General features: G+C 45.1%; 1 protein-coding gene across 1 annotated transcript in view; it reads right to left on the bottom strand.

The window, feature by feature from the left end:
* Positions 1-1,731: 1,731 nt before the first annotated feature.
* LOC128349008 (solute carrier family 2, facilitated glucose transporter member 5-like) overlaps positions 1,732-24,835 on the bottom strand; it is a 32,470-nt gene continuing 9,366 nt past the window's right edge. Inside the window, exons 2-12 of the mRNA XM_053304858.1 lie at positions 22,992-23,090; positions 22,196-22,356; positions 20,247-20,371; positions 18,648-18,793; positions 14,502-14,634; positions 12,219-12,406; positions 11,451-11,561; positions 7,833-7,934; positions 7,100-7,175; positions 3,796-3,923; positions 1,732-2,311 (exon numbers count right to left, since the gene is read on the bottom strand). Coding sequence (XP_053160833.1) covers positions 2,066-2,311; positions 3,796-3,923; positions 7,100-7,175; positions 7,833-7,934; positions 11,451-11,561; positions 12,219-12,406; positions 14,502-14,634; positions 18,648-18,793; positions 20,247-20,371; positions 22,196-22,356; positions 22,992-23,090 — 1,515 coding nt within the window. The 3' untranslated portion in view covers positions 1,732-2,065. The remainder of the gene's footprint in view (positions 2,312-3,795; positions 3,924-7,099; positions 7,176-7,832; positions 7,935-11,450; positions 11,562-12,218; positions 12,407-14,501; positions 14,635-18,647; positions 18,794-20,246; positions 20,372-22,195; positions 22,357-22,991; positions 23,091-24,835) is intronic.

Here is a 24,835-nt window from a genome sequence, read left to right as displayed (position 1 = left end):
CTCCCCCCATTTTTTTTAAAGGTAAATGGAAGCCGCATATTAGTTGCAACCATCTGTGATAACTGAGTTTGGGATTATGATCCATTTGCTGAAGGCCAATGCTGTAGGTTACCACATTGTTCTTTATAGATGCTCATGTTTCCATATGGTTAAAAGCAGACCACAAGAATATGGGATGAAACCTCCCATGTTTGGGACCTGTTATGTATCTCCTTGTAATGAAAAAGCATGTCGTTCTCAAGACAAGACTCGTCGTATGCAGATGACAGATGAGGGAAAGTGTTCATGTTGCTGCGGTATGGATTTGTAAAGTTCAATCTACTGGGAGCAGAGCTGGTAGCATGATGTGTTCCCTTTGCTATGTAGGGTCCACCCTGATTGCATATGAAGGGGAGACTACATGTGTGAGCACTGTGAAATGTTCCTCTTAGGGGATGGGGCTACTCTGGAAAGGAGCAGAAGGTTCCAGGTTCCCTCCTGGCATCTCCAAGAAAGGGCCAAGAGAGACTCCTCCTGCAACGTGGGAGAAGCTGCTGCCAGTGTAGACAGTACTGAGCTAGATGGACCAATGTCCTATGTTCCTATGAATTATGTCTTGCTTCCCAGGTGTAGTAAATGTATCTTGTGCAAGTGTAGTACAAGATATAGTAGTACAATTATACAGTAGGTTGTATTGTTTCGCTCTGTAGCTACTTTGTGTACTTACATGTATGAGGGGGAATACTTTGTTTTTCTGCTCCCCTTGTAGGTGGGTACAGGTATAAATCTATTCCTGTTGCCCCACTATGCTCCTTGCTATTGTTCTGTGTGCACCTAATATTGCTTCCCATTTGCTACAGAGTTTTGTTAGGAATGTGTGTGGGATCTGTTGAGTGTCTGGGTCCAGGTCTAGCAGGACAGGCCAGAGAAGGGCATCAAGGTAGCAGCTGGAGCCAAGAGCTCAGTGAAAGGGCTGTTGAATTAGCACAGTGAGGTGCCAAATGAATGGTTAATATAGGAGGAGCCAGGAGCCCCAACCCTTCCTGGAGCTCAAGTTGGCCCTGAGCTGACCCCTCACCTTCTTCATGAGTAAGCCCACTGGGGGTGAGGCCCCAGGCAGCCAGGTGAGCACTTCATCACCAGTGATGGAGTTCAGCCTTGCACAGTGCCACCTCTGCTCTTGGGATGATGATGGATGCAATTCAAGGGACAGACCAGGGGCCCTGCTGGAAGGCACTGGGGCCCCCCAGAACTCCAGGGCTCCTCTGAGGGGGCAACTGCAGGAGAGGCAACAAGCTCCAGCAGCTCAGGATCTGTTGGTTTCAGGGGGATTTCATCAGAGCTGGGGTTTGGACTGGGGTGTGCTTCTCCTCCTCCACCACCTCCAAGAGGGTCTCCTCACAGTCTGAGTCCAGATGGGTCCTGAGATTGAGTGGAATGTTCCAGCAGTGTTTTGCTCTTGCTCTTTAAGGGATAATTCCATTTGTTTGTGAGATGTATATGCACTGTGGCACTCTTCCAAATACATGTAGGTGCTCTCAGTGTGATTCTGGTGGTGTTCTTTGGTTGCGATACTGCATGGATGCCTTGTTATTGTTGATCTCTGAATGTAGTCTCAAGCCAGTCTTTACTCTGCTGACATGGTTGCAGACAAGAGAAACCTGGAAGCAGGTTGGTAGAGCTCCCTAAACTCCTTTAAATGTTAGTCTTACAGGAAGAGGTTGAGTCCCAACTCATCCATAATGTTCTAGACTGTATATCCAGTTTCCTGAGAACAGTTATTACCTTGTCCTTTTGATTTCTAGCCCACACAAGGTGGCAATAAAAGAAGAGGAAAGGCTTTGAGGCGGAAGGGCCCCACAGGTGCCTGTGGGGCAGAAGGAGCTTTTCTGGAACTTCTCAAATCACAGACTCCCGATTTGGGTTTTTTGAATCTAGGGCTCTTCCCCAGGTGCCTTTTGTATTGTTGATTGGCCCAGGCAGGAAGAAAGGAGCTTCAGGAAGACAATCAGTGTTAACATTCCTCTTCCTTCATCCAATGATGGAAGACAGCTCCCCATAGCCTCCCAAACTGGTAGAACAAGTGTCATGGCAAGGTGGATTCTGACCCAGAGAACTCCAGGGAACTGCTTTCCAGGGCACCGTAGCCATTGAACTTGATCATCTTGATATAATCGGGCAAGCTAGAGAGGAAGGAGTGGCGAGACAAAAACATGTGACTGATTTCCATAAATGTCTTATTTTTTGTCTCAGGAATGATGAAATGAACATACAGTGCAACCAAAAGGCAGACGCCACAGAAGACCAGGTAGCAGTAGGCACCAGCTGACATCTAGGGATGGACACAAAGTAGGGTCAGGATAACCAGGGAGAAACAAACGATCTTTCCCCCAGTCCTCATGCATTCACTTGGTTTAATGCAACAGGAAACTATTTTGCATTTTGAGTATTTCTGGCTTTATCCCCGCAGGTTTTCCATCCCAATATGCAGATTCCTGACACCACAGACCCTCTACATACATTAACAAAGTCTCCTGGGGCATTCTGCTCTGGTAGTGAAGGTGAGTCACCAGCAGGAAGTCACATTCTAGACCACACAACCTTTGGCTCTAACATTTAGTCCTAACATTTAGAACCAGCAAAGCCCAACATTCTATAAATGGACATAATTTTACCCTCCCATCCCCATTCGCCATGATGAAACCACCAGTCCTAGTAAATGTGCCTAGGAGAACCCACAGAGGAGCCTCTAGTCAGGCTGGAGGTGCCATTCTGCCCAGGAAAGGGCTAGCAACCTTTTCTGGCCCTGCAACAAGAAACCCGGGACCACCTTGCCCTCCTCCAGCATGGCCTTCCATTGTCGCTTCTTTGAGAGAAGCCTCAGTCCCTTTAGGATCAAATGATTTAATCTCTTCAGGCAGCAAATGTCACACTTGCTGCTTCAAGCAGGCTTGCTTTGCCAGGTGGTGCATACTTGTGATCTGATTAGGGAACGATCTGTCAAGAGCAGCTGGGTACTGTTGCAAGCTCCTTCTCACTGTAATTTGAAGATCACTAGCTGGTTCTGTGCTCCCTTTGAGGCTTGGTGCACAAGACACAAAATGAAGTTTGGAAAGAAACACAGCCCAGTTCAGAGCAATGTCTCCCTCACCATATGCTTCAGTACTAATTTGGCGGCGGTATAACAAATGCTTTGCTTTCTGCCACTCTCAAGGCTGGAGCACTCACAATGTTGGAGCACGATTCCCCTCCAAAGAATCTGTTAACCTATGCAGTAGCTATGGTGCTCTTTTGCTGCTTCTAATAGTAATTTCTAGACTGGGGAGGGGAGCTGGCAGGAACTGCCCCCTTGGCTAAGCAGAGTTTGCCCTGGTTTGCATTTGGATGGGTAATTACATGAGTGTGTTGTCTGCTGTAAGATATTCCCACTAGGGCCGTAGCTCAGTGACAGAGGATCTGCTTGCATGCAGAAGATCTCAGGTTCATTCCCTGGCATCTTCAGGTAGGGCTGGGAAAGAGTTCTGCCTGAAACCTTGGAGAGCTGCTGTTAGCGTATACAATACAGAGCTAGGTGGGACAATGGTCTGACTCCATATAAGGCAACTTCCCATGTTCCTAGATCACACAAAGGTTTCAGCTCTCTGTGTAGTCCAGCAACCACTGCTAGTAGGAGCTTAACACCAGAACCTCTGTGTACTACCTACGGATCCCTATTGCCCTAGTTGTGCAGGTTTATGGAGCACCACATGGCATGAAAGTCTCTGGCCCTGTTGCATGATCCTGGAGCTACCACCCACTCAAAGGATTCCATGTTACCTGCAGGAAAGGGAACACAAAGCCGACGGTGAAGTTTGAGAGCCAGTTGAGAGAACCACCCACAATGTAGGCAGGCGGTCGATGTGATTGCTTGAAGAGTTCAGCTGTCATCAAGAAGGGGACCCCAGCTGTATAAGGGAGACACTATTCAGAACCAGACAGGTCAGGCTGCACTTTTAGTGCGAGTTCCTGCCGGTGGACCAGACTGTTAGTATACAGACAAAGCTGGATCCTGCAAGTGGGGTGGTTCAACTTCTGCTGGAAGAAGCCAATTTAAAATGCTAGGCTCCCAAAAGATTGCGATGACCAGAGATTAGAAAAATACTGTTGGCACAAGAGTAGAATTTACAAACCAATGCCCTCTGCAGGGAGAAAACACAATGGCACATGTGTAGACAAGTGCCACAAGTTCTCAAATGTTCATGGCAAAAAGTATACATCCGAGGGGGCAAAAAATGTTGGAGATGGAGTTCCAGTGCATCAACCTTTTGCACCAACTATCCTAATGACCACTAGGGACATTTGGAGTAGAGGTAGCTAGTGAGAGTCTGCTTTACCTGTCCCTGCTTTTCTCTACTCTATGACCCCTGCTTTGACTCCTCAGGTACTTCCTGTAGTGAGTCAGTCCTCTTCCTTTCCTCTTAGAGAGCAGATGGAAACATCTCTCTCTCCCTACCTATTTAATATGTAGCTGATAGATAGGATAGGTCTTTCCTATCTCAAATGTACTTCACCAATAAATCTATTAATTATTAATTATTATTAATTCGATTTCTATACTGCCCTTCCAAAAATGGCTCAAGGCGTTTTGCACAGAGAAATAATAAATAAATAAGATGGATCCATGTCCCCAAAGGGCTCACAATCTAAAAGAAACATAAGATAGACACCAGCAACAGTCATTTATTTAGCTTGGATTGTACAACAATCTCCATGTGTGTTCTTTAAATAAGTGCAACAACTAAACTCTGCACTCTACTCTGTAACTGGAGTGGGTAGCTTCTTTTGGCACTTAGAAAAATAACCACAAACTCTAGCAACAACCCCCCCCCCCACAAACCTCCTGCCACATTTCCACTTGGGATGTGCACGGAACCAGCTGGGGCCATTTCGATGGTGGGGGGGGGAGCTTTAAGGGTGTGGGTGGATGCACTTCCCCTCTGCTGCGTTTCCCCCACTGGTGCTTGGTTCCTTAAACATTCCCCCGGGGCGTCAGTGTACCTCCTTGCCATCCCCTTTGCTCTATGTTTACCAGAAGTACCAGGAAGTAGTGGATGTGCATGCGCACGTCGTGTGTGCATGTGCAACGTGCACACTCGCGAGTGTGATGTGCACACGCTCGTGCATGTTGCGTGCAGGTGCATCCGCTACTTCAGGTAATTCCGGTAAACGTAGCAAAGGGGGCGGCAGTGAGGTGCACTGCCACCCCAGGGGATGTTTAAAGAACCGAGCGTCGGCTGGGGAAACGTGAGGGGGGGGGAGTGCATCCTCTCCCACCCTTAAAGCTGCTCTACCACCCCCTCCTGTCAAACCCGCAGAACCGGCCTCCATTCAAACCAGTTCTGAGGCCCATAAAGGGCCGCCGAACTGGTTCCATGAACATTTCCTAATTTCCACACCTATTTGCAGCCATTGTTCAAGCGATCTACTGCTGGTTCGCCACTATTTTAAAGCACTTTAACAGGGCTTCTTCTTCACTATGTGATCCCAGCCAATCAGGGATCGCGTAGTAAAGGTGATGAGGTCACAGAGCAGAGCCAATTTGGCCATGTGGTGATACCAGGAAGGATGAAAAAAGCCACACGGCACTCACGCGGACACTCTGATCGAGCTCCAGGGGCTCAAGAACACACATGGAATGTATATTCATTCAAGCACAGATCTCAGTGAAGGCAATATAACATGGATAGATAACTTCTGCACCCAGATGCACATTTGGATTCTGAAATATGCATCTGACTGCAGATGTTGACTCTCTGCACTGCATTGCTCTCAGCAGGATGTGTATGTAAATGTGCACTCCAATGCACATTGCAATGTGCATTCTGGAAGAACTAGAACTGGAAGAGGGCTTCAGAACTATGGCTTCAACACAACAAAACCAGGATCATCAGTCTAGTTGAGGAGGCAATGCGGATGCAGTCTTCTTCTCCCTCTGTGAACAGTTTCATGCCCTTTGAGTCCCCCTCCCCATGACTAAAAATGAGGGACACTGGTCAAGAGGCATGAAAGAGTTTGTGATATTGCTTGCCCTGGTTAAGCTTTGTTCTGTGCTGAAGAATACCACATGATCCTGCTAAGGAAGCTTTCTTTGGCACAAGGGGCCAAGCTGCACCGAAACCAAGATCTGTGCCTCTGGAACAAGAACTTTTAATTCTATCTGTACTATTGACCCTGGTGCATTGAGATCGGCCTCATTACACTGGAGCAGTTTGAGCAGCATCCTTTCCTTTCAACAGCATATAGAACTGCTTCCTAAAATGATTTTTAAAAAAAACTTAATAAAAAAATCCATCCAGGGAGTGTTAAGAGAACCCCGATTGAGCATTGCTCACAGATCATCCAGAGTGGGAAGAGAGATATTTTTATTTTAAAAGTCAGATTCATCATTGTTTGTGAACAATGAGCCATTAAAATCCTAATTAAAGATGTAATTACAGCGAATAAATTCTGGGTCGACAATGAGTTATGGATCTGTTGGCGGCTGCGCTAATACATCAATTGGGTAAAGCAGCAGCCACCTCGTCCATCATATTTAGAGTGCTGTTCTTTTGCCCCTTCGTTAGCAGAAAGCAATGGAATTGCCTCTGCAGCCCAAAGACAGACAGCAGAGGGCTACTGGGACTCTGAGAGGCAACTCTTGTCCCAGCTCTTTTAAAGGTAGGGCAGGAAGCCACAGAACCAGCTTGGGCTGGGCCACCTCCTGCCCCACCTCCATGGCCCCACTGACCATGATTTTATGGGTTTTCAAAACTTCATAGCCAAGTTTATATTTTCAAACTTTCAAACAACCTAAGTGGGTCTAGCACAACATCTACGACAAATCACAGAAAGAAAAATTCTTGCCACTCATTACTCAGGGTTGCTCTCTCTTCCCATCACAAGAGCTCAAATGAACTCGTACCCCATATTAGCCCACACATTGTCATTCACAGTCCTACTCCTCTTTGGATCTTCAATCTCACCTGGGCTGATGGCCTTCAATCCAGATTTATTTTTCCACTCTCTCAGCCCCAAATCCTTCCCACAGTCTTGAACAGCAGACTTGCCACCTGCTATTCCTTAGGTACCTTCAGGAACCTACCTGGTCCCATGCAGAATCCTGCGATGATCCCAATGACACAGGCCACACTGACATAACGCATCCAGGGCACAGTTGCCTGCCAGAAGAATAGTCAGTTGTTTCTTTGTTTGATATACCACCCTTCCAAAGGTGGCTCAGGGAGGTTTACATTTAAAAAAAAAACACCCTATGGCCCCTGCTAACTTGGCAAAGAGGCACATTTTAATGTCATTATTCTCTTTATTTAGCAGGGGGAGAGTAACTGGCCCTATCCACCTCCAGCACAGTACCTCCAGTAACTGTTGCTGGTGTGTTTCTTTTTAGATTGTGAGCCCTTCAAGGGAGCCATCTTATTTGTTTGTAATTCCTCTGTATAAACCGCCCTGAACCATTTTTGGAAGGGCGGTATAGAAATAGAATCATTAATAATTAATTAATTAATAATAACCTTGGAGAAGCTGCTGCCAGTCTGTGAAGACAATACTGAGCTAGACAGACCAATGGTCTGACTCATTATATGGCAGCTTCCGATGTTCCGATATTCCTATGTCTACACTGACTGGTAAGTGGCTCTCCAGGGTTTCAGGCAAGGGTCTTTCCCAGCCCTGCTGGAGACACCAGGGAATGAATCTGGAACTCGCCACATGCAAGACAGGTGCTCTACAACTGAGCTTCAGCCCTTTCCCTACGACCTTGGGGGTGGGACATTGCAGGGGATGCTGTTTTGCAGTGAGGCCCATGAGGATGCTCCTACCTGCAGTACCAGGGACAGGGTAATGCCTGCACAACATATGCCCATAAAACAGAAGCCAACGATGATGAGGGGGCGACGTCCCAGCTTCTCAATGGTGAAGCACTGCAAAAGCATGGTTGGGGAAGGAGGATGTTGGTTAAATGATGGATGTATGATGCACACACACACACACACAATTTCACTCGGGTATATACACAGTTGCCCCTGGTAACTGAGCAAAGAGACACCTTTTAAAGTGGCAATTTTCTTAAATTAAGCAAGGGGAGAGCAACTGGCCCTATCCAACCCCAGCACAGCATCCCTCCAGTGGCTGTTGCTGGTGTCTACCTTATGTTTCTTTTTAGATTGTGAGCTCTTTGGAGACAGGGGAACATCTTATTTATGTATTATTTATTTTTCTGTGTAAACAGCTTTGAGAACTTTGGTTGAAGAGCAGCATATAAATAGTAGTAGTAGCAGCAGCAGCAGCAGCAGAAGGGATGGAGAAGAAGGAGGAGGAGGAGGAGCAGGAGAAGGGATCGAGAGAAGCAGCTTACTGTGTGGACAGATCACTGCATGGAGAAGCGCAATACCGGGCTAAAACAGAGAGAGTGCAGTGAAGCAGGGTAACCTTATCCTGTTGCCCATATAAGAGAAGGGTTGGGAAGGGCCTTTTTATCCACTGCATTAGATGCATGTGGTGCAGAGAACACAGCACAGTTAGATTTGGCTCTGGGAGAAGAGAGGGGCTTGCTTGATTAAAGCTGATTCAAAGGAGGCTTGGTCACAGGCATTTCTGGATCGACCCCTGGAGGGTTCTAGATGTGGCCTGGGGAGGCAGGATTCGGGCTCAGCATTTGTTGTGGGAGAGGATGGGGTCTGGTGGGGGAAGGAAGGGGTGTCCATGAGCCTGTGGTTGCCAGAATGGCGGGGGGGAGAAGCTGCCAGAAGGAAGTCAAGGAAGAGAGGCTGCTGACAGCAAAACAAATGCCTGTAATTTTATAACCAACCTCAGTGTATCCATTGGGGGCCATTTTTGTCGGCACTCAGGAGCAATCAGGCTGATGGAGCGATGAGCTTGCTGCAGTTGGGCATTGCTGATGGGAAGCATAGGCGCTGGTGGGCGTCAGAGCTATGCATTTGTGTAATAGGGAGAGGCACAGGTCCGACACTTGGGCAGCCCCCGGTGAGAGCTGGCTGGAAACTTGTCCCAGCTATGCCGAAATTTGGAATCAAAGGGGCTGTGACAGAGTTGAGTGAACACCCCTGTTACAATAAGGTAAGCTTCAAAATGTATTAGGTACAGGATTATTCAATGCTTTATTTCTCTGGTCTAACAAAAAACAATTTTAAAAAATCCCATGACATACTGGAGGGGCCCAGCAAACTGCAATTGACATCACACTGGACAGCAACTTTTGCAACCCTCAGAAGCCTTTGTTCTAGCTGTCTACTCTATACAAATATATGGACTATTATCAATAATCAGAAAAGGCCTTTTGAATCACCTCCCAAGACAAATAATCAGTGCTAAAGGTTTATTCTGGTAGCAGGAAGCATTGGCTTAATAAACAGTGTTCTGTCCTTCAGTATTACTCATGCTCCACAGATGCCATTGATTACCCTCCTTCCTCTCAATGATAAGCGTAAAAGTAAGTACCTACATGACTCCCGAGAGGAAGAGAAGTCGGATTGGCTATGACTAACTCTGCACTACAATTGAACCCCAGGGTTTGATAAACTGTTAAGACTGACTCTATGATGCCGATGGCCCCTGATGTCATGATAGAAACACCCCCATCTCTGTGCACACATATTCTTTCAACATAGGGTGGCTAAGAGCTGCTTAGTCTCAACACATTTCCTGCTTGAGAAGGAAAGATGTGGATCCAAGCTCCACTCTGTGTATTGTCACAGGAATACCACGGGTTTCATATGCATGTAATATAGAAATATTAGGTTGTTATTGTGTTGGTCTTACCATAAATAATAAGACCGTATTGTCTATGTAGTTGTCTAGAGTTTTGGTCTATATACCAAGGAATCAGCTAGAAGCACCTGAGTGTGCAAGTTTTCAGATAATCCAAAGTAGGTAGCTCTGCCCTTTGTTTTAGTTAAATACCCAGCCTTGCTACTATGGAAGCTCTCCAAGAAGGGGCTCTTGGAAAAGCCTCAGAAGGAAGTTTGATAAAATCACAAATCTTCTCACCTAGCAGTCATTTTTCCATATTCACATCCTTCAAAAATTCATCACCTGGACTTCGATCTTTATTTTGAACTGCAAAACTCCTGTAAGCACTAACGCTCCAAGAGTAAGTAAAATAAAGTTTTATAAACTGGTGGAAATCATGGTTGCTTGAGTGAACACTTAGTGTAGGGTTCCCGGACTCCTAAAACACTCTGCCAGCAATAATCCTTGCTGCTTTCTCATTCTCCTCAGACCCTTCCTCCTATGAAGGAAGAGAGACAGCAGGGCAGGCTTTCCAAACAGTCTCTTTTGCCTTGCCTGATGCTCTGACCAGGAGAGCCCTGCTGCCTTTCATTCATTCAGCAGAGCAGCCAAGAAGAAACATAGGCAGAGTAGCAAGGTAGATACAGTAAGCCGAAAAAGCGGGAAAATGTGGAGGGTGCTAAGCAGCCTTTTGTCTGGAGTGTGTCTTCTCTATTTGGATTCTCTCTCTTGATCGTTGTTTGCAAATGTTTTATGTGGCTGTTATTCCCTTTCCAGAACTAAAACCCTGTTTGCTCTTGAGTGATCTTCTTTGGGGCAGCTCAATTTTCAAGCAGCTCTCTGCCTTGGCTGGAACTTTGGGATGGGTACAGTTGAAATGAGGGCAGGTGAAATGAAACTATCACTGCCAGAGGAGGAGACATGGTAACGCGCAGGTGCATGACACCATCAACATGCATGCACCTACTTTATGAGCCGAGAGAGAGCTCTCAGAAAACAAACAAGCTTCTGAACACTCTCCAAGGATGCTTGTAAATTCTGACCAGAGCAAGGGAGGTGTGTTCATCACTCTATCTTCCTTGCTTTCAACATTTCCCTAACTGCATTTCTTCACCTTTCCTCATTCCCTTAGTATACAACCACAGCTTGCCTTTCAAAATATCCATATCACCTTTGGCTGCCATGTAGGCTTCCCTTCTATACTAACCAACACAAAACTTTCTTGATTTCTCTGCCCCCAAGCACTAGCCCTCTACAGCCAATAGAGGTCATTCAGGCCTATAGACTCAGTGAGACACACACACACAAACACACTGATCTAGGAGTGAATACCTCATTTCACAGCTACCCTCTGTGATCTCATCCTGTTCTTCCATTTAGAATCAAGCCCAGAAATCTCCCCTCAACACACACTTGTTGGTGTAAATAGATGGAGCTAAACCTAGAAGTACAGAGATGCAATAGCCCTGCCCAGTCATGAATTATCTCCTTCATATTGAAAAATGCTGGAGAGCATCCAATGGAGCCAAATGGGTACCCCAAGCCTTAGATGGACTTGATACTGTGGTAGGAGACCCCATCTCCTAGTAAATTATTACACAAAATTTTATGCTACAAGGCCAAAGGGAAGTGGTGGAACAACATCTCCACTAACCAGCAGCACCCATTCCAGAACTTTCCACACTTACCCCTATCAAGCCAGCAACAACCTCAATGGCACCAGTGCCCACTGTGGTGTAGGGAATTTCTGGGTCAGGGATACCAGCATGCTCAAATATGGTATTGGTGTAAAACCAGATCTGTCAACAAAGAGAAGAAGTCATGAGCTTAGGTAGGCCTAGTTTGCTTTCTCTTGGAGAAAGGGATCAAACTCTTCATGCCTCTTGGGACTGCATGGACATGGGGGGACTATCTAAGGGACAGCTACACTAGACCTCAGGGGAGTCATGGAACTGTAACACACACACACTGTGCATGGGGGTGCATGTAAACTCCCACAGACCATTTCTGCCTACTCCATCAACACAAAGCAGTGGGATCTAATGAATGCAATTTGTCTGTGTTCAAAATTATCTGTGGACAATTCACTGTTCTAGTTCTGTGCGCCCCACTTGTACAGTGGGAATAACAACAATCTACCACACAGTGTTGTTGGGGAAATGAATTCTAGTCAATCACTTTTAGTGCAACACATAAAAGGCCATTTCGAGACGGACAGATCTTCCCCAGTTATGACGCATGCATTTTGGTAGTTCAGATATCTTCAGCTTCAAGTAGAAGTGTGGCGGAATATTGATACAGGTTTCAGAATATTGATACAGGAATATTGATACAGGTTTCAACATGAAAAGAATAGTAAGTTGAGCCTGTAGACATAAGGAGGCAAAAGGATGAGGGCAGCCTAGAGACATTGTGATGGGTTGGTGATCATGGGGATAACAACCAAAAGCACTTACCGCATCGATTCCTGAGAGCTGCATGCCCATGTTGATTACCACAACAGAGAGAACTTGCCATCGCACAGAGCGATCTGAAAGCAGATGCCACACAGACACAGTCTCCACAGAGGAAAGTGAGTGCTTTTCCTCTTGCATCTCTTCAATCACATCTTGCACATCATATGTGCCAAGGAACCAGCGCAGTGCTGCAGAGGTAAGGAGAGTTAGACAAGAACAATGCAGCAGGCAAAGATGGCCAGCTGATAGCCCATGGGTGTACATACCCCTCAAAGCAAATGCATCTGGCCCCTGGCGCCCATCCCCAAAGGAATGACCAAGTTTACAAAATAGATTCGGCATGTGAATATCTCTCTTTCAGATATGTATTGCACAGCTGTATGCAATTCTCTGACTGAGCAGATGTGCACTGTGAAGCTCTTACTTATAGAGGGTGCAAATTTTATCATAGAGCTGATCACTCCTGGTCCCTGAACTGCCCACAGGAGCTACAGAAGCTGAACTACCCTAGGGCTACAGAAGCTGGCCATCCCTACATTAGAAGAGGGTGAGGAAGCGGTAGCATAATTCCCTACTACAAGTACAATGTCATCAACATGTTGACCTTAACATCAGGATTTTCCTCTATCACAGAATTACCACAATTTAACCAAATTAGAGCAGGTACAGGAATAGTTCCACCTCTATCAACGTGCATTTTGATACATTTCAGTGTTGTTAAATTAACTCTGATGCACTTTGAATGAAGCCACAGAGACTGTTGGGGGATGTATTAAATAAACTACAAAAGGAACCTTAGTGGCTTAAAGGCCAATAGGGAAATAAAACAAAACAATTCAAATTACAATAATTCTACTGTGTGTCAGCAAGGATGTGGAAGGAGAGATTGCCACACAAAATGATTAATGCCCTGTGCCTCCCCTGAGCATTAATACATTACCATTTGTGGTCTATTGACAAATCTTCAACATGGGCATCCCATGTGGAAATTGGGCACCATCAAGCAACCCCTAGAAAAGTTCCAAAGCTTGACAACAGACTAATGTCAGGCAGGCAGGCAGACAGACAGACTCTTAGCCTATGTCAGGAGTGGCCCAACCTGAGGCTCTCCAGCAATTGGACTACAACTCCCATCACCCTCAGAAACATTAAATTGTGGCTGAGGATGATGAGCACTGTAGTCCAACAACAGCTGTAGAGTATCAGATTGGCCACCCCAGTCTATTTCATAACTATGACAAATATAATAACCCTTGGAGTGTGTAGGAATGCTCCTCTGTACAAAGCAAACACACATATTGATCAACTGCTACATTTGCCCATTTCTCAAAGCACAGCACAGCTCAACAAGAGTAGAGGGAGAGGTTCAAACTGAGATTTCTTTCTCACCTCAGGTAATGACTCTGCTCATGATACTGCCTTTAACAGTGCCTCTGATGTGCAATGCCAAACCGAGATGTTTGAATGAAACGAAGACCTACTGATTTATATGGGACCTAGAGCAGGCCCTCCAGGTGTTGTTGAAGTACAACTTCCATCATCCCCAGTCAATCTGGTGGGCCAAGTTTGCCAGGCCTGACCTAGAGGCCCCGTGGATCTGGATTTTCATCCTTAACTACTGACCCGGAAATAGGGAATTGAGAATTAGAAGGGGGAAGCTGGTTTTCTCCTAGTTTGCGGTAGGGATGTGCACGAATCATTTCAGTGACTCTAATTCGAGGTGCCGAAACAGTTCAAGTTCCCCCAGCCAAAACATTTCAGCTGGGGGCGAGGGGGCACTTTAAATGGAGGGAGGCAGGTCTTATCCACCCCTCCGGTGTTCCTTTGCTGCCCCACCATAGCGCTGTCACTTCCAAATGGTTGTGCCATCTCTGCAGGTAAGCCACACACCAGGGGCTACCTGCATGGGAACAGGAAGTTCCCTGTTCCCAGCATCCCCTGGGCATCGGTGTCATGGAAATGGTGTCCGCACATGGGCTCTGTTTATCTGCAGAGATGGTCCAGCTGTTTGGATGTGACAGCACCGTGGTGGGGCAGTGGAGGAGCACTGGAGGGGCAGGTAAGACTTGTCTCCTTCCATTTAAAGTGGCTGCTTAACACCCCTGTGGATGTGCCCAAAGCGCTTCATGCACATTCCTAGTTCTGGGCATGGAACTGAGAATTAGAAGGGGAAAGCTGCTTATCTCCTAGTAAGCACAGTAAGCACAGCTGGGTGGGTCTCAGCTATTAATAAAAAGCTACACATGTTTGTTGGGGGCAAGGGACAACATGCTTTATACAAACCATCAGTAGCTCCATGGACATCATCCTTCTCAATAAGCAGATAACGGGGGCTTTCTGGAAACCAGTGCAGCAGCAACAGCTGCAGGAAGGCAGGAACAACCACCAGAGAGAGGAAGAGAGGCCAGTATGCATCCTAGAAAAAGAGTGTCCAAAGAGGGAGGAGGGATATTTTGTAGCTTATTTCTGGCAAGTAGGGCACACTGGGTAGGATTTCAAACACTAAGAAATCTGTGATTACCATTTACTAAATTTCTATAGCCCCTTCTCCTTCCTCCATCTTTCTCCCCCTCCCCCTTTCTCCCAGAGTGCCTTGGGAATCCTAGTCTTGAGGTCCAGACCACTAAAGGAATATATTTCTAAACACAAAGAAGAGCATAAATTGCAGCTATTGGGATACAACAGAATAATTGTGAGGAGTGGGAGTGCAGCATGATAGAACTGAGAGTGACTTGAGCAGCAACTTCCCCTCTTATACCACATCTGCCCATTGGGATTTGCTACAGACATTGTCTCAGTTCATTAAACAGGGCAGGCTTCTCTGTTGGAAGGGAAGTATGTACTGGCTTGCAGCTGGAATCACAGTTGTTTGTCTGCTCCTCACTTGTTGCCTTGAATTCACACTGAGAGGTTCTCCTTGACTCTTCATAAGAGACTGTTAGTCTATTTATTGTTTTCTTAGCCTTTGTTTTGTTAGTACTGTGATAAATATCAAACTCTTGTTTCTCAGTTAAAGTTGGCTTCTTGCTCAATTAATTATAGAGGATAAGTAATTTATGGGCAATATTGGGTTATGGGCCAAGTTGGAAACATTGTGTGATAACAAAGAGTTCGTAGGCAAGAAAGCTAGACAAGATGGCTACATTTGCATCTGTGGGGAGGCATCCTGCTGTTGAACTACTCAATGAAACAAACTAGAGAAAATGGTCCTTCAGCGTGAAGATGTAACTGAATAGTTTTGGACTGTCTTATGTTCTGAAGGAACAAAGACCAACAGAGAATGAAGAGAAACAGCAAGAATGGGATTCTGCAAACAAGCAAGCCATGGGACACATATCTTTGACTGTAAGTGATCAATCTATCATACAGAAGACAAAAATACAACAAGAAAGATATGGGAAAGATTGGAGGAGGTATTTCAACAAAGAACAATGAATAGTCACATTACTCTTATGCTGCAGTTGTGTAATAAACATTTCAAAGAAGGAGAGAGTTTGCAAGAGCATATGTGCTCATTTTTTGAAGGACTGAAAGAGCTAGAACTGCAGGAGAAAAATATGCCTGAACCAGCCAAGATTGGGCTTTTGCTTAATACCTTGCCTAAAGAATATGAGAATATTGTCAATTTTCTGCAAACAAGCAAGCCATGGGACATACATCTTTGACTGTAAATGATCAATCTATCATACAGGAGACAAAAATACAACAAGAAAGATATGGGAAAGATTGGAGGAGGTATTTCAACAAAGAGCAATGAATAGTCACATTACTCTTATGCTGCAGTTGTGTAATAAACATTTCAAAGAAGGAGAGAGTTTGCAAGAGCATATGTGCTCATTTTTTGAAGGACTGAAAGAGCTAGAACTGCAGGAGAAAAATATGCCTGAACCAGCAAAAATTGGACTTTTGCTTAATACCTTGCCTAAAGAATATGAGAATATTGTCAATTTTCTGAAAATTAAAGAAAATTTGACCTTGAATTTTGTGCAGGAGTGTTTGCAAGAATTTAATTTGAAAAGGCAGAAAGGGAGGAATCAGCTAAAAATAAAGCCTGCAAAGCTGCTGATGATAGGCAATATTTTGTATGTGGAAGCACCCTGCATGTAAGGAATGCATGTCCTAATAAAAAGCAAGGGAATTATTCTCAACAGAGAAAAGGGAATAAGGCTACATTTCAGGAAAATGGTCTTTCTAACAAAAAGTGAGATTTGCTCTGACAGGCCCATATATCATGCTGGAAAGCTGGTGGTAACCTGGGATGAGAGGCTACCTCCAGGGCTTGATTTGAGCTCTTTCCTGGAACTTGTTTCCAACAGGAGGTTTAGGGTGTACCTGAGCATATGAAGAGCACCTTTTCTTCATGGCAGATTTCATTACAGCTTTTAAGAAAGCAAGTAAAGTAATGGCTTTTTAACTAAACTTTTATATGAGTGTTTTTTTGCTGCTCCTGCTTCTGTGCTGTGTTTTAGAGTTTTATTATGTATATGGTTTTTTTAACTTTTAAAATAGCTTTGCATTTTTTTCTTATATTCCAATTTAATATTTGTATTTTTAACTGCTGAATACTTTTGTGATATTTTTTAATTTATTGTAAACCACCTTGAGTTTATGCTAATGAAAAGCAGTTTATAAATCTAATAAATAAATAGATAAATAAACAAACAAACTTCCCTATGCAAAAGTGAAAGCAATGCAAATAATGCCAAGAATGATGAAAAACTGTGTGCTGCAAAAGAAATCATCTGCCTGGTTGATGCAAGTCAAAGTAGAAACAACGTATATTTGACACCAAATAGCACTTGGGAGAGACTTGCAAGACAAAAGTTTGATCCAGGTAAAGTACTGTGTCTCAGAGGAAATGATGGCAGACATTCTTACAAAGCCTTTAGCCAGAGAACAATTTCAGAATTTGCAAGAGGCGCTGGGACTCATGATTTAAAGATCAGGAGAATGAGAAGGATAATGTTGGGATTTGTTACAGACATTTTCTCAGTTCTTTATACATGGCATACTTCTCTATTTGAATGTATTGATGTACTGGCTTGGGGCTGGAGTCACAGTTTCAGTGAATTCAGACATACTAGGAAACCGGAGGTCCCTTCACCTTCGGTTTCCCAAGCCACACATCCAAATTAATGAAACCGGAGTTAAGGATGAGAAGAGACCCATGGTTTCCATTCCCAAACTCCACTCCAGACCTTTGGTCAGAGTGGAGTTTTGCCACCCTTACCTTCGGTTCTGCAGCACAAGCGTTACATCCAAATGCTGTCACTGCAGTTTTGGTTGCATGGAACTGGAGTTGTCTTTCATTCTGGCACGATTGGCTGTGAGGGCTGTCCTTCTGTCAAGAAGGAAGCCCACACAGCCAGATCCCCTTCTACTCTACAGTTTCACTGACTGCAGAGAGGCAGCTCTCCCTAATGTCCGAAAGCAGACTTTGTCTGTTCCTCACTTGTTGTCTTGAATTCAAACTGAGATGTTCTCCCTCTATCTGCATAAGAGACTGTTAGACTGTTTACTGTTTTCTTAGCCTATGTTTAGTTAGTAATAAAATCACACTCTTGTTTCTAAGTTAAAGTTGGCTTCTTTTTCAATTACTTATAATTACTAATAAGTAATTACACTGTAAAATGCCACCCCACCATCTCCAACATGATCTTTGATGGTGGTTCCTCTTTTCTGTATGGCAGAAACTTTTTATCCTACAGCTTTTATCCTAAAAAAACTGTGTAGACTCTATTTGCTACAATATGTTTGGGCAACATTCATGTGAGGTTCTTTTTCTCAGTGACTATTGCCAGGGTCCCTTTCATACAGCAAACTTGCAGGGCAGTGAATTTGGGGTGGTGGTGGTGGCATACTTTAATGCATCTCACCACCCTCCTACCATGGCGCTGCTGGAGAGAAGTGGAGAGGAGTTCCAGGGCTGCACAACTTCAGCCCTCCCATGGATGCTGGATTACCGGGGGATAAGCTGGGGGTGATGGGAAATGTATTTCAACAACAGCTGGAGGACCAAAGTTGTGTGGCCCTGGTCTAACCCAACCAGTCTTCTCTCTTCTACCTCCTCTTCCCCTTTCAAAATTCAGCACACAGGAAGAAGGTCCAGCAATTTGACTGCCTGCTGACTGGGTGAAACACATTGCCACTGCCAAGTTCCAGTCCCAGCCAGTAGCCATATAATGAAGGGCAGGCAGACAGGGGACAAAGGGATGGTGGCATTCAGTGCTTTGCCTCAGGCACCAAAATATCTTGGACAACTACTGACTATTGCTTTTGCTAAACTAGCAGAACAGCAGCAGGGAACAGAAAATGTTGTCCTCTCAGCCTTTTCTCAACTAACACCCTGACAGTAACTAATTTGGCACTATCTCACTATGTCCCAATGCATTCCATGCCTGGGGACAGGGTGGTGGTATTTGCACTTACCTCTCCCAGAAGCTCTGGAAGACCCAGAACTTGGGCAGAGAAGACCCCTAGACAAATGAAGATGCTTGGCACAAGGCCCAGGAATCCACGGAGGTTCTTGGGGGCAATTTCTCCAAGGTACATGGGCACAACACTGAGACAGATCCCTGATAGGAAGGAGGAAAGAAAAGGCGAGCTGTTGGTGAAGGACAGGTGACCTGATGTAGAGGAGGGAAAACCTTCACAGGGCCAAGACAACATTTTTGGATCCGGCAGTCTCAGAGTAGAGGATGGGCCAGGAATCTCCAGGAGTAACTAATTTACATAAGTACCCTAAGCCATAGTTCTCTGTTGCAGCAAAGAGGCAGAATGCCAGGGCACTCTAAGAACTGGTTGATTGTGGCATGACATATCATTGGCAACAGTCTAAGCCAGGGGCATAACTACTATTAGGCAAGGGGAGGTGGCTGCCTGGGGGCCCCCACACCTCAAGGGGGCCCCCAGAGGCAAGTCACATGGCTATATATTGTAAAGTAAGTGTGTGTGTGTGTGTGTGTGTGTGTGTGTGTGTATCCGCGAGGGGCCCATTTTAAAATTTTGTCTCTGGGCCCACTCCAGCCTTGTTATGCCACTGGTCTAAGCCAGAAAGTGCATGAAAAGGAAATCATATTCAGGAACGTATGTGCTTTTTCTAGGCAAGAATTTAACTTCTGGATGAAAAAGTGCAACCATTTTACTGAGTCAATCTTAACAGAGACAACAGTGGTTCTAATCTCTATATAGACAGACTCCTTGGGTCAATCTATGTGTGATGTTTAAAGGAACATAGGGACATAAGAAGCTGCCATATACTGAGTCAGACCATTGGTCTACCTAGCTCAGTATTGTCTTCACAGACTGGCAGCAGCTTCTCCAAGGTTGCAGGCAGGAATATCTCTCAGTCCTATCTTGGAAAAGCCAGGGAGGGAACTTGGAACTTTCTGCTCTTCCCAGAGCAGATCCATCCCTGGAGGGGAATATCTTGCAGTGTTCACACATCAAGTCTCCCATTCATATGCAACCAGGGTGGACCCTGCTTAACTAAGGGGACAAGTCATGCTTGCTACCACAAGACCAGCTCTCCTCTCTCACCAGCCCTGACCAACAGCAGTCAGATTGAGGCCCTCCACAGATCAAGACTTTGGGTGTAAGGGACCTTAACTCTGTCCCAATCCAACTGCTGTTGAGTAAAGAAAAACCAGGCCTATCAGACCTAATAATGCTTTAAGTGCCCAAGGGGAGTTTAGCCCTTTTTGGTATGTTTCAGTGGCTGTGCATTTCCTGGCCCCTAGAGGGGAGCAGAGTTCCTGTAGAGAATATGGGGCTAGGGGAAATTAATGAGCTTTTCTATGTCATATAAGGCAGGGTTACCCAACCTTGGGTCTGCAGATGTTGTTGGACTACAACTCCCATCATCCCCAGCCACAATGAGCTTCCATTGTGGCTGGGGATGGTAGGAGTTGTAGTCCAACAACATCTGCAGACCCAAGGCTGGTAACCCTTATATTAGTGGAACCTCACATACTTCACCTCTGCAGACCAGAGAGAGAGAGAATGCACCTGGGCAGAACAGTGTCTTACCAGAGTGGATTCCAGTGATGAAGCGTCCGATAATGACCATCTCAGGTGATTCAAAATAGCGACTGAAGCCCATTAACATGCCAGCCAGGAAGACAAGAAGGTTACTCCGTACCAAGGTGCCATTCCTGATAGGGAGGATACCAATTTATATGCTTTGTGAGCAGTAGGTTCTCCCACCACCTTGCTTCCTTCTTCTCCAGTTTCCCTTGCACTCCACAACAACTTCAAATTGTGCGGCAGAACATTTGGTGTTTGAGTATCCCAAAGACTGTAGGTGCCATGCCTCCTCCTCCTCCCCCCTTGACACCCCAGCACCATGGCCCAGCTGCCTCTTTTTAATTTCCTTTGGAACTGCTTTATCATATCCAAACACATGTAATCAAAGCTGTAACCAGAGGGACTACAAGACAGGATGTAGATCACCAAGTGACCTCCTAGGTGGATGGATGGTTGGGACGCTCAGATTGGTCTATTTAGAGCTTGTGAAAACTGGTCTTGGTCTTACAGTAAAGTTGAACATTCTTAGCAAAGTCTGAACTCAAGTTAAATCCACGACATGATTTGAAATGCATGGGAAAGGAATCGTGGGTCTGGCAATCATAATTTCATCTTGATTGCTAACTCATTTGCTTATTTCTGGTATTCACATACCGCATTTTAGCAAACAATGGGCAGGATCCAGACTAAGTTAGTTTTGACGAAGCATGATTGAAATATATGAGGCATGACTAACTGAAGTATCATGAGTTCCAATGGCATTTAGACATGACAAACCGAGCCTGGATCCTGCTTGATGTTCCCAAAGTTTTTACATGTCTCAAAAAGAGACCAAAGGAGGGCCACCTTTCCCCATGTGGATCTGCCCACCCTACAGGTCTTTGTAGAGAGTGGCTCAACTTTAGATACCAATGTCTGATAAAGCCTACCTCACTTATTGCCCCCAGACTGTGAAATGGCCTTTTGCTCTCTCCCTTCGCTCCTGGTTTTTTTCAAAGGCCTGAAAATGCTCCTTTTTTATTTGGGCCTTTGAACAATAAGAGGCTGGTCTTGATTTTTTTTGTCCTTATACAACCTGTTTACAGTGCTTTCTTTTTCTGTCGTTTATGACAGATTGTTTCTGCTGCTGCTTGTTTTAATTATTGATTTTGTATTGCATCTGAAAATACAATATCATAGTATTCTGTTGTATGCTGTACACCATCTTGAGGTTGCTGAGCAAAAAGCGGTGTATAAATGTAACTATTGATAAATAAAATAACTATAATCAGACATGAACTGCTTTTACACATACTGACTGATCAGAGGGGGAGAGAGGGAGTCACCATTGCTACCAATGGAAGCTGTGCAATGAGGACTGAAGGTTCAATTCACACTTGGCAACTCAGCTGGTAGGCATTGAGGAAGCTGAGAAATTAAGCTAGGGCTACACAGACATGTGACAGGCACGCCGGACCCTCTGTCAGGTCCAACAGCCATTATCAATCAGCCGTTACCGGAATGATTTCAGACATGACTACAGGAAACCCTGACAGCCAGGACCCCTGACTGTGCTCCCCACTGTCATGCCTAGTCTCTGTTAAGAGTTCAGATATTCTTGTCGAACCCAAGTTAAATGGAAAACCACTCTCAGCTGAGAAGTGGCTTGCTGGGCATTTAACTTTTACAGATCAGAGCCAACACTGTTTAGGCTCCATAGGCCTATACTCAGCCATATTCTTGTGACCTTGAACTCTTCTGCTTCTGCAGTCTTTCCTGCCTTAATTGAATTCTCCCACTGAGCTTTAGCTCTTGCCCATTTCTTAGGGTCACTGCTTTGCAGGCTAATGAGCTGGTGACAACCACAGAGACTCTTGCTTTCCCCATTGCTCAGCAAGGTGGTGAATTGGCCCATCCAATTTATTCCTATGCAAAGACTTGGATAATCACTACCTTGCCGGCACCACTCTTACCTGCCATATCGGGTTACCAGCATCCCCACCGGAAAAGAGCCCACCAGGCCTCCCAGGGCAAAGATGGAGACCGTCAGTGAGTACATGAGGGTGAGCGGCCCCTGAGTCAAGCCCTGTCCATAGCGCCAGGCCCAGGTAGCATTATAGAAGGCTTTGATGTGCTGCAGAGGAGAGGGAGACAGCATGGTGGGGGGGGGGGAGAAGACTGTGAGAGCTTTACCCGGCATTCACCATTATCATATTTTAACTAGATCAACTGGAGCCTTGTGATGTCTGGAGTGCAGAGGGCCAAACAAAAAATGAGTGAATACAATGAATATTCATTCGCTGGGAACTTTGCAACAATAATTCCAAAAGCGCTATGTGTGTGTGTATCTCTCTCTCTGTCTACCTACCTATATCTACAGTGTATGTATATGTATATGTATATGTATATGTATATCTATATGTATATCTATATGTATATCTATATCTATATCTATATCTATATATCTTTCTCTCTGTGTGTGTGTGTCTTCCTGTCCCCAGAGGGCTCACAAACTAAAAAAGGAAGCAGCAACAGCCACTGGAGGGATGCTGTGCTGGGGATGGGTAGGCCCAGTTGCTCCCCCCCCCGCTAAATAAAGAGGATCACCACTTTTTAAAAGTGCCTCCTTTTTAGTGAAGGGGAAGAGAAGAGGACCAGTTCAACATGGAGCATCAGGCCAGGAAGTATAGGAGTCCCCTTTCACCAGAGTAGTGTTTTTAAGAAGAGAGATGGAGGGCTTTGTGCAGGCACTTTTCATTCCCGTCTTACCACTGCTGGAGAGTTCACCACAGCCAGATTGTAGCCATAGAGCATGGAGGATCCAAATGATGACAGGAGGGTGGCAGCCAGCAAGGGGAAGGTGAGGTGCTAGGAGGGACAAACATGTGCATCAGAAAAGGAGGAGAGGGAAGTAGCTCAGAGGACACCCCAAACTAGAACCAGGGGTCACAACACTAGAACCAGGGGTCATCCCATGAAACTGGAGGTTGGGAAATTTAGGAGCGACAAAAGGTAGTACTTCTTCATATAGTGCATAATTAATCTATGGAATTCTCTAGAATAGGATGTGGTAATAGCCACTAGCTTGGATCGCTTTAAAAGGGACTTTGACAAAATAATGGAGGACAGGTCTATCAGTGGCTACTAGTCTGGTGGCTATAGGCCACTTCCAGCCTCAGAGGCAAGATGCCACTAAATACTAGTTGCATGGGCGCAACGGCAGAAGAGAGGGCATGCCCTCACCCCCTGCCTGTGGGCTTCTCAGAGGCATCTGGTGGGTCAGTGTGTGGAACAGGATGCTGGACTAGATGGGCCTTGGGCTTGATCCAGCAGGGCTGTTCTTATGTTCTCATCTTACACTCAAGAGCTGTCTTAGATTCTCTACACTGGTGAAGCTGTTGACTTTGATAGTTCAAAATGGTGATGAAGAATTCCAGGAGGTGGCAAAGAAGAGTTACAAGGAAGCTTGGAGGACCGGAACACTGGTGCAACTTGCAGTCTATAATTGTAAATATATTTAATCAGAACTAAGTTTGCTCAAATGCTGAAGAATGTGTACTTCTTCACATTCTTGTGGGAGGTATGGTCTCACCTGTACACATGTGCAATGTATTGTACTCTATGGCTTTTGTAAAAGTCATTTCAATGAGTCGAATATGGAGCCATTTCAAATAAGTCTAATGGCACCAGTGTGGTGCAGTGGTTAGAATGTTGGACTAGGACAGGGGAGACCTGAGTTCTGGGACATTCACTTATCTCTCAATTTAACCAAACTCACAGGATTGTGAGGATAAGCATAACCATGTATACCACTCTGGGCTTCTTGGAGGAAGAGTAGGATATAAATCTAAAAACAAATAACATGGCGTCAAGCACATTCTCTCTCTGATTGCAGGGCAGCTCCAGCCACAACCATCTTTTAGGAAGACATCAGGGAATGAGAGACTGAATCTCCCAGGAAATTTGAGTTATGAACAAGGAAAGCATTCATCTTTAGCTAAAGGCATCAATTCCTTCTTAGGGACTGGAACCAACCAATCTTGCAGAGGCAGCACACGTGAACCGCCAATCAGAGATGCTATTTTGAGGGTTTCATACTTCATACAAAATGTAACCCTTGTAGCAGGGATACCAACCAATTATAACTTCTGCAAGCAAGTCTAAACAGAAAACTGGGAAAATTCATCCAGGCAGTTCTTGGTAGTTAAAGACATTAACAGCAACAATTAGCTAACAAGATGAATGGGAGATGGGGGGAGACAACCTTTTGCCTGTCTAGTGAGAGACACTAATCCTCAAAGGAATTTAGAATATACACAGATCAATCAGAATAAACTACTTTGCCAGCATGGCTAGATTCTACTATGTTTTTGGGGTTCTAGGGGAAACGGAGGCTGTGCAGACTTTAGAAATCATGGTAAATACAGGCACCAGTTGTGACACTGTCTTACTATATAGTTATGTTACTAATATGAATACGATGAATATGTAAATACTGCTTTTCAACAAAAATTCCCAAAGAGGCTAACATAAATATAAATAAATAAATAGATAAAATGGTTCCCTGTCCCCAAGGGACAATCTAAACAAGAAACATAAGACAGACACCAGCA

The sequence above is a fragment of the Hemicordylus capensis genome, chromosome 3, assembly GCF_027244095.1.
Source record: "Hemicordylus capensis ecotype Gifberg chromosome 3, rHemCap1.1.pri, whole genome shotgun sequence".
In the NCBI taxonomy this organism is placed as follows: domain Eukaryota; kingdom Metazoa; phylum Chordata; class Lepidosauria; order Squamata; family Cordylidae; genus Hemicordylus; species Hemicordylus capensis.
Note: the sequence above shows the minus strand (reverse complement) of the source record. Positions and strands in the feature narration are given on the sequence as shown.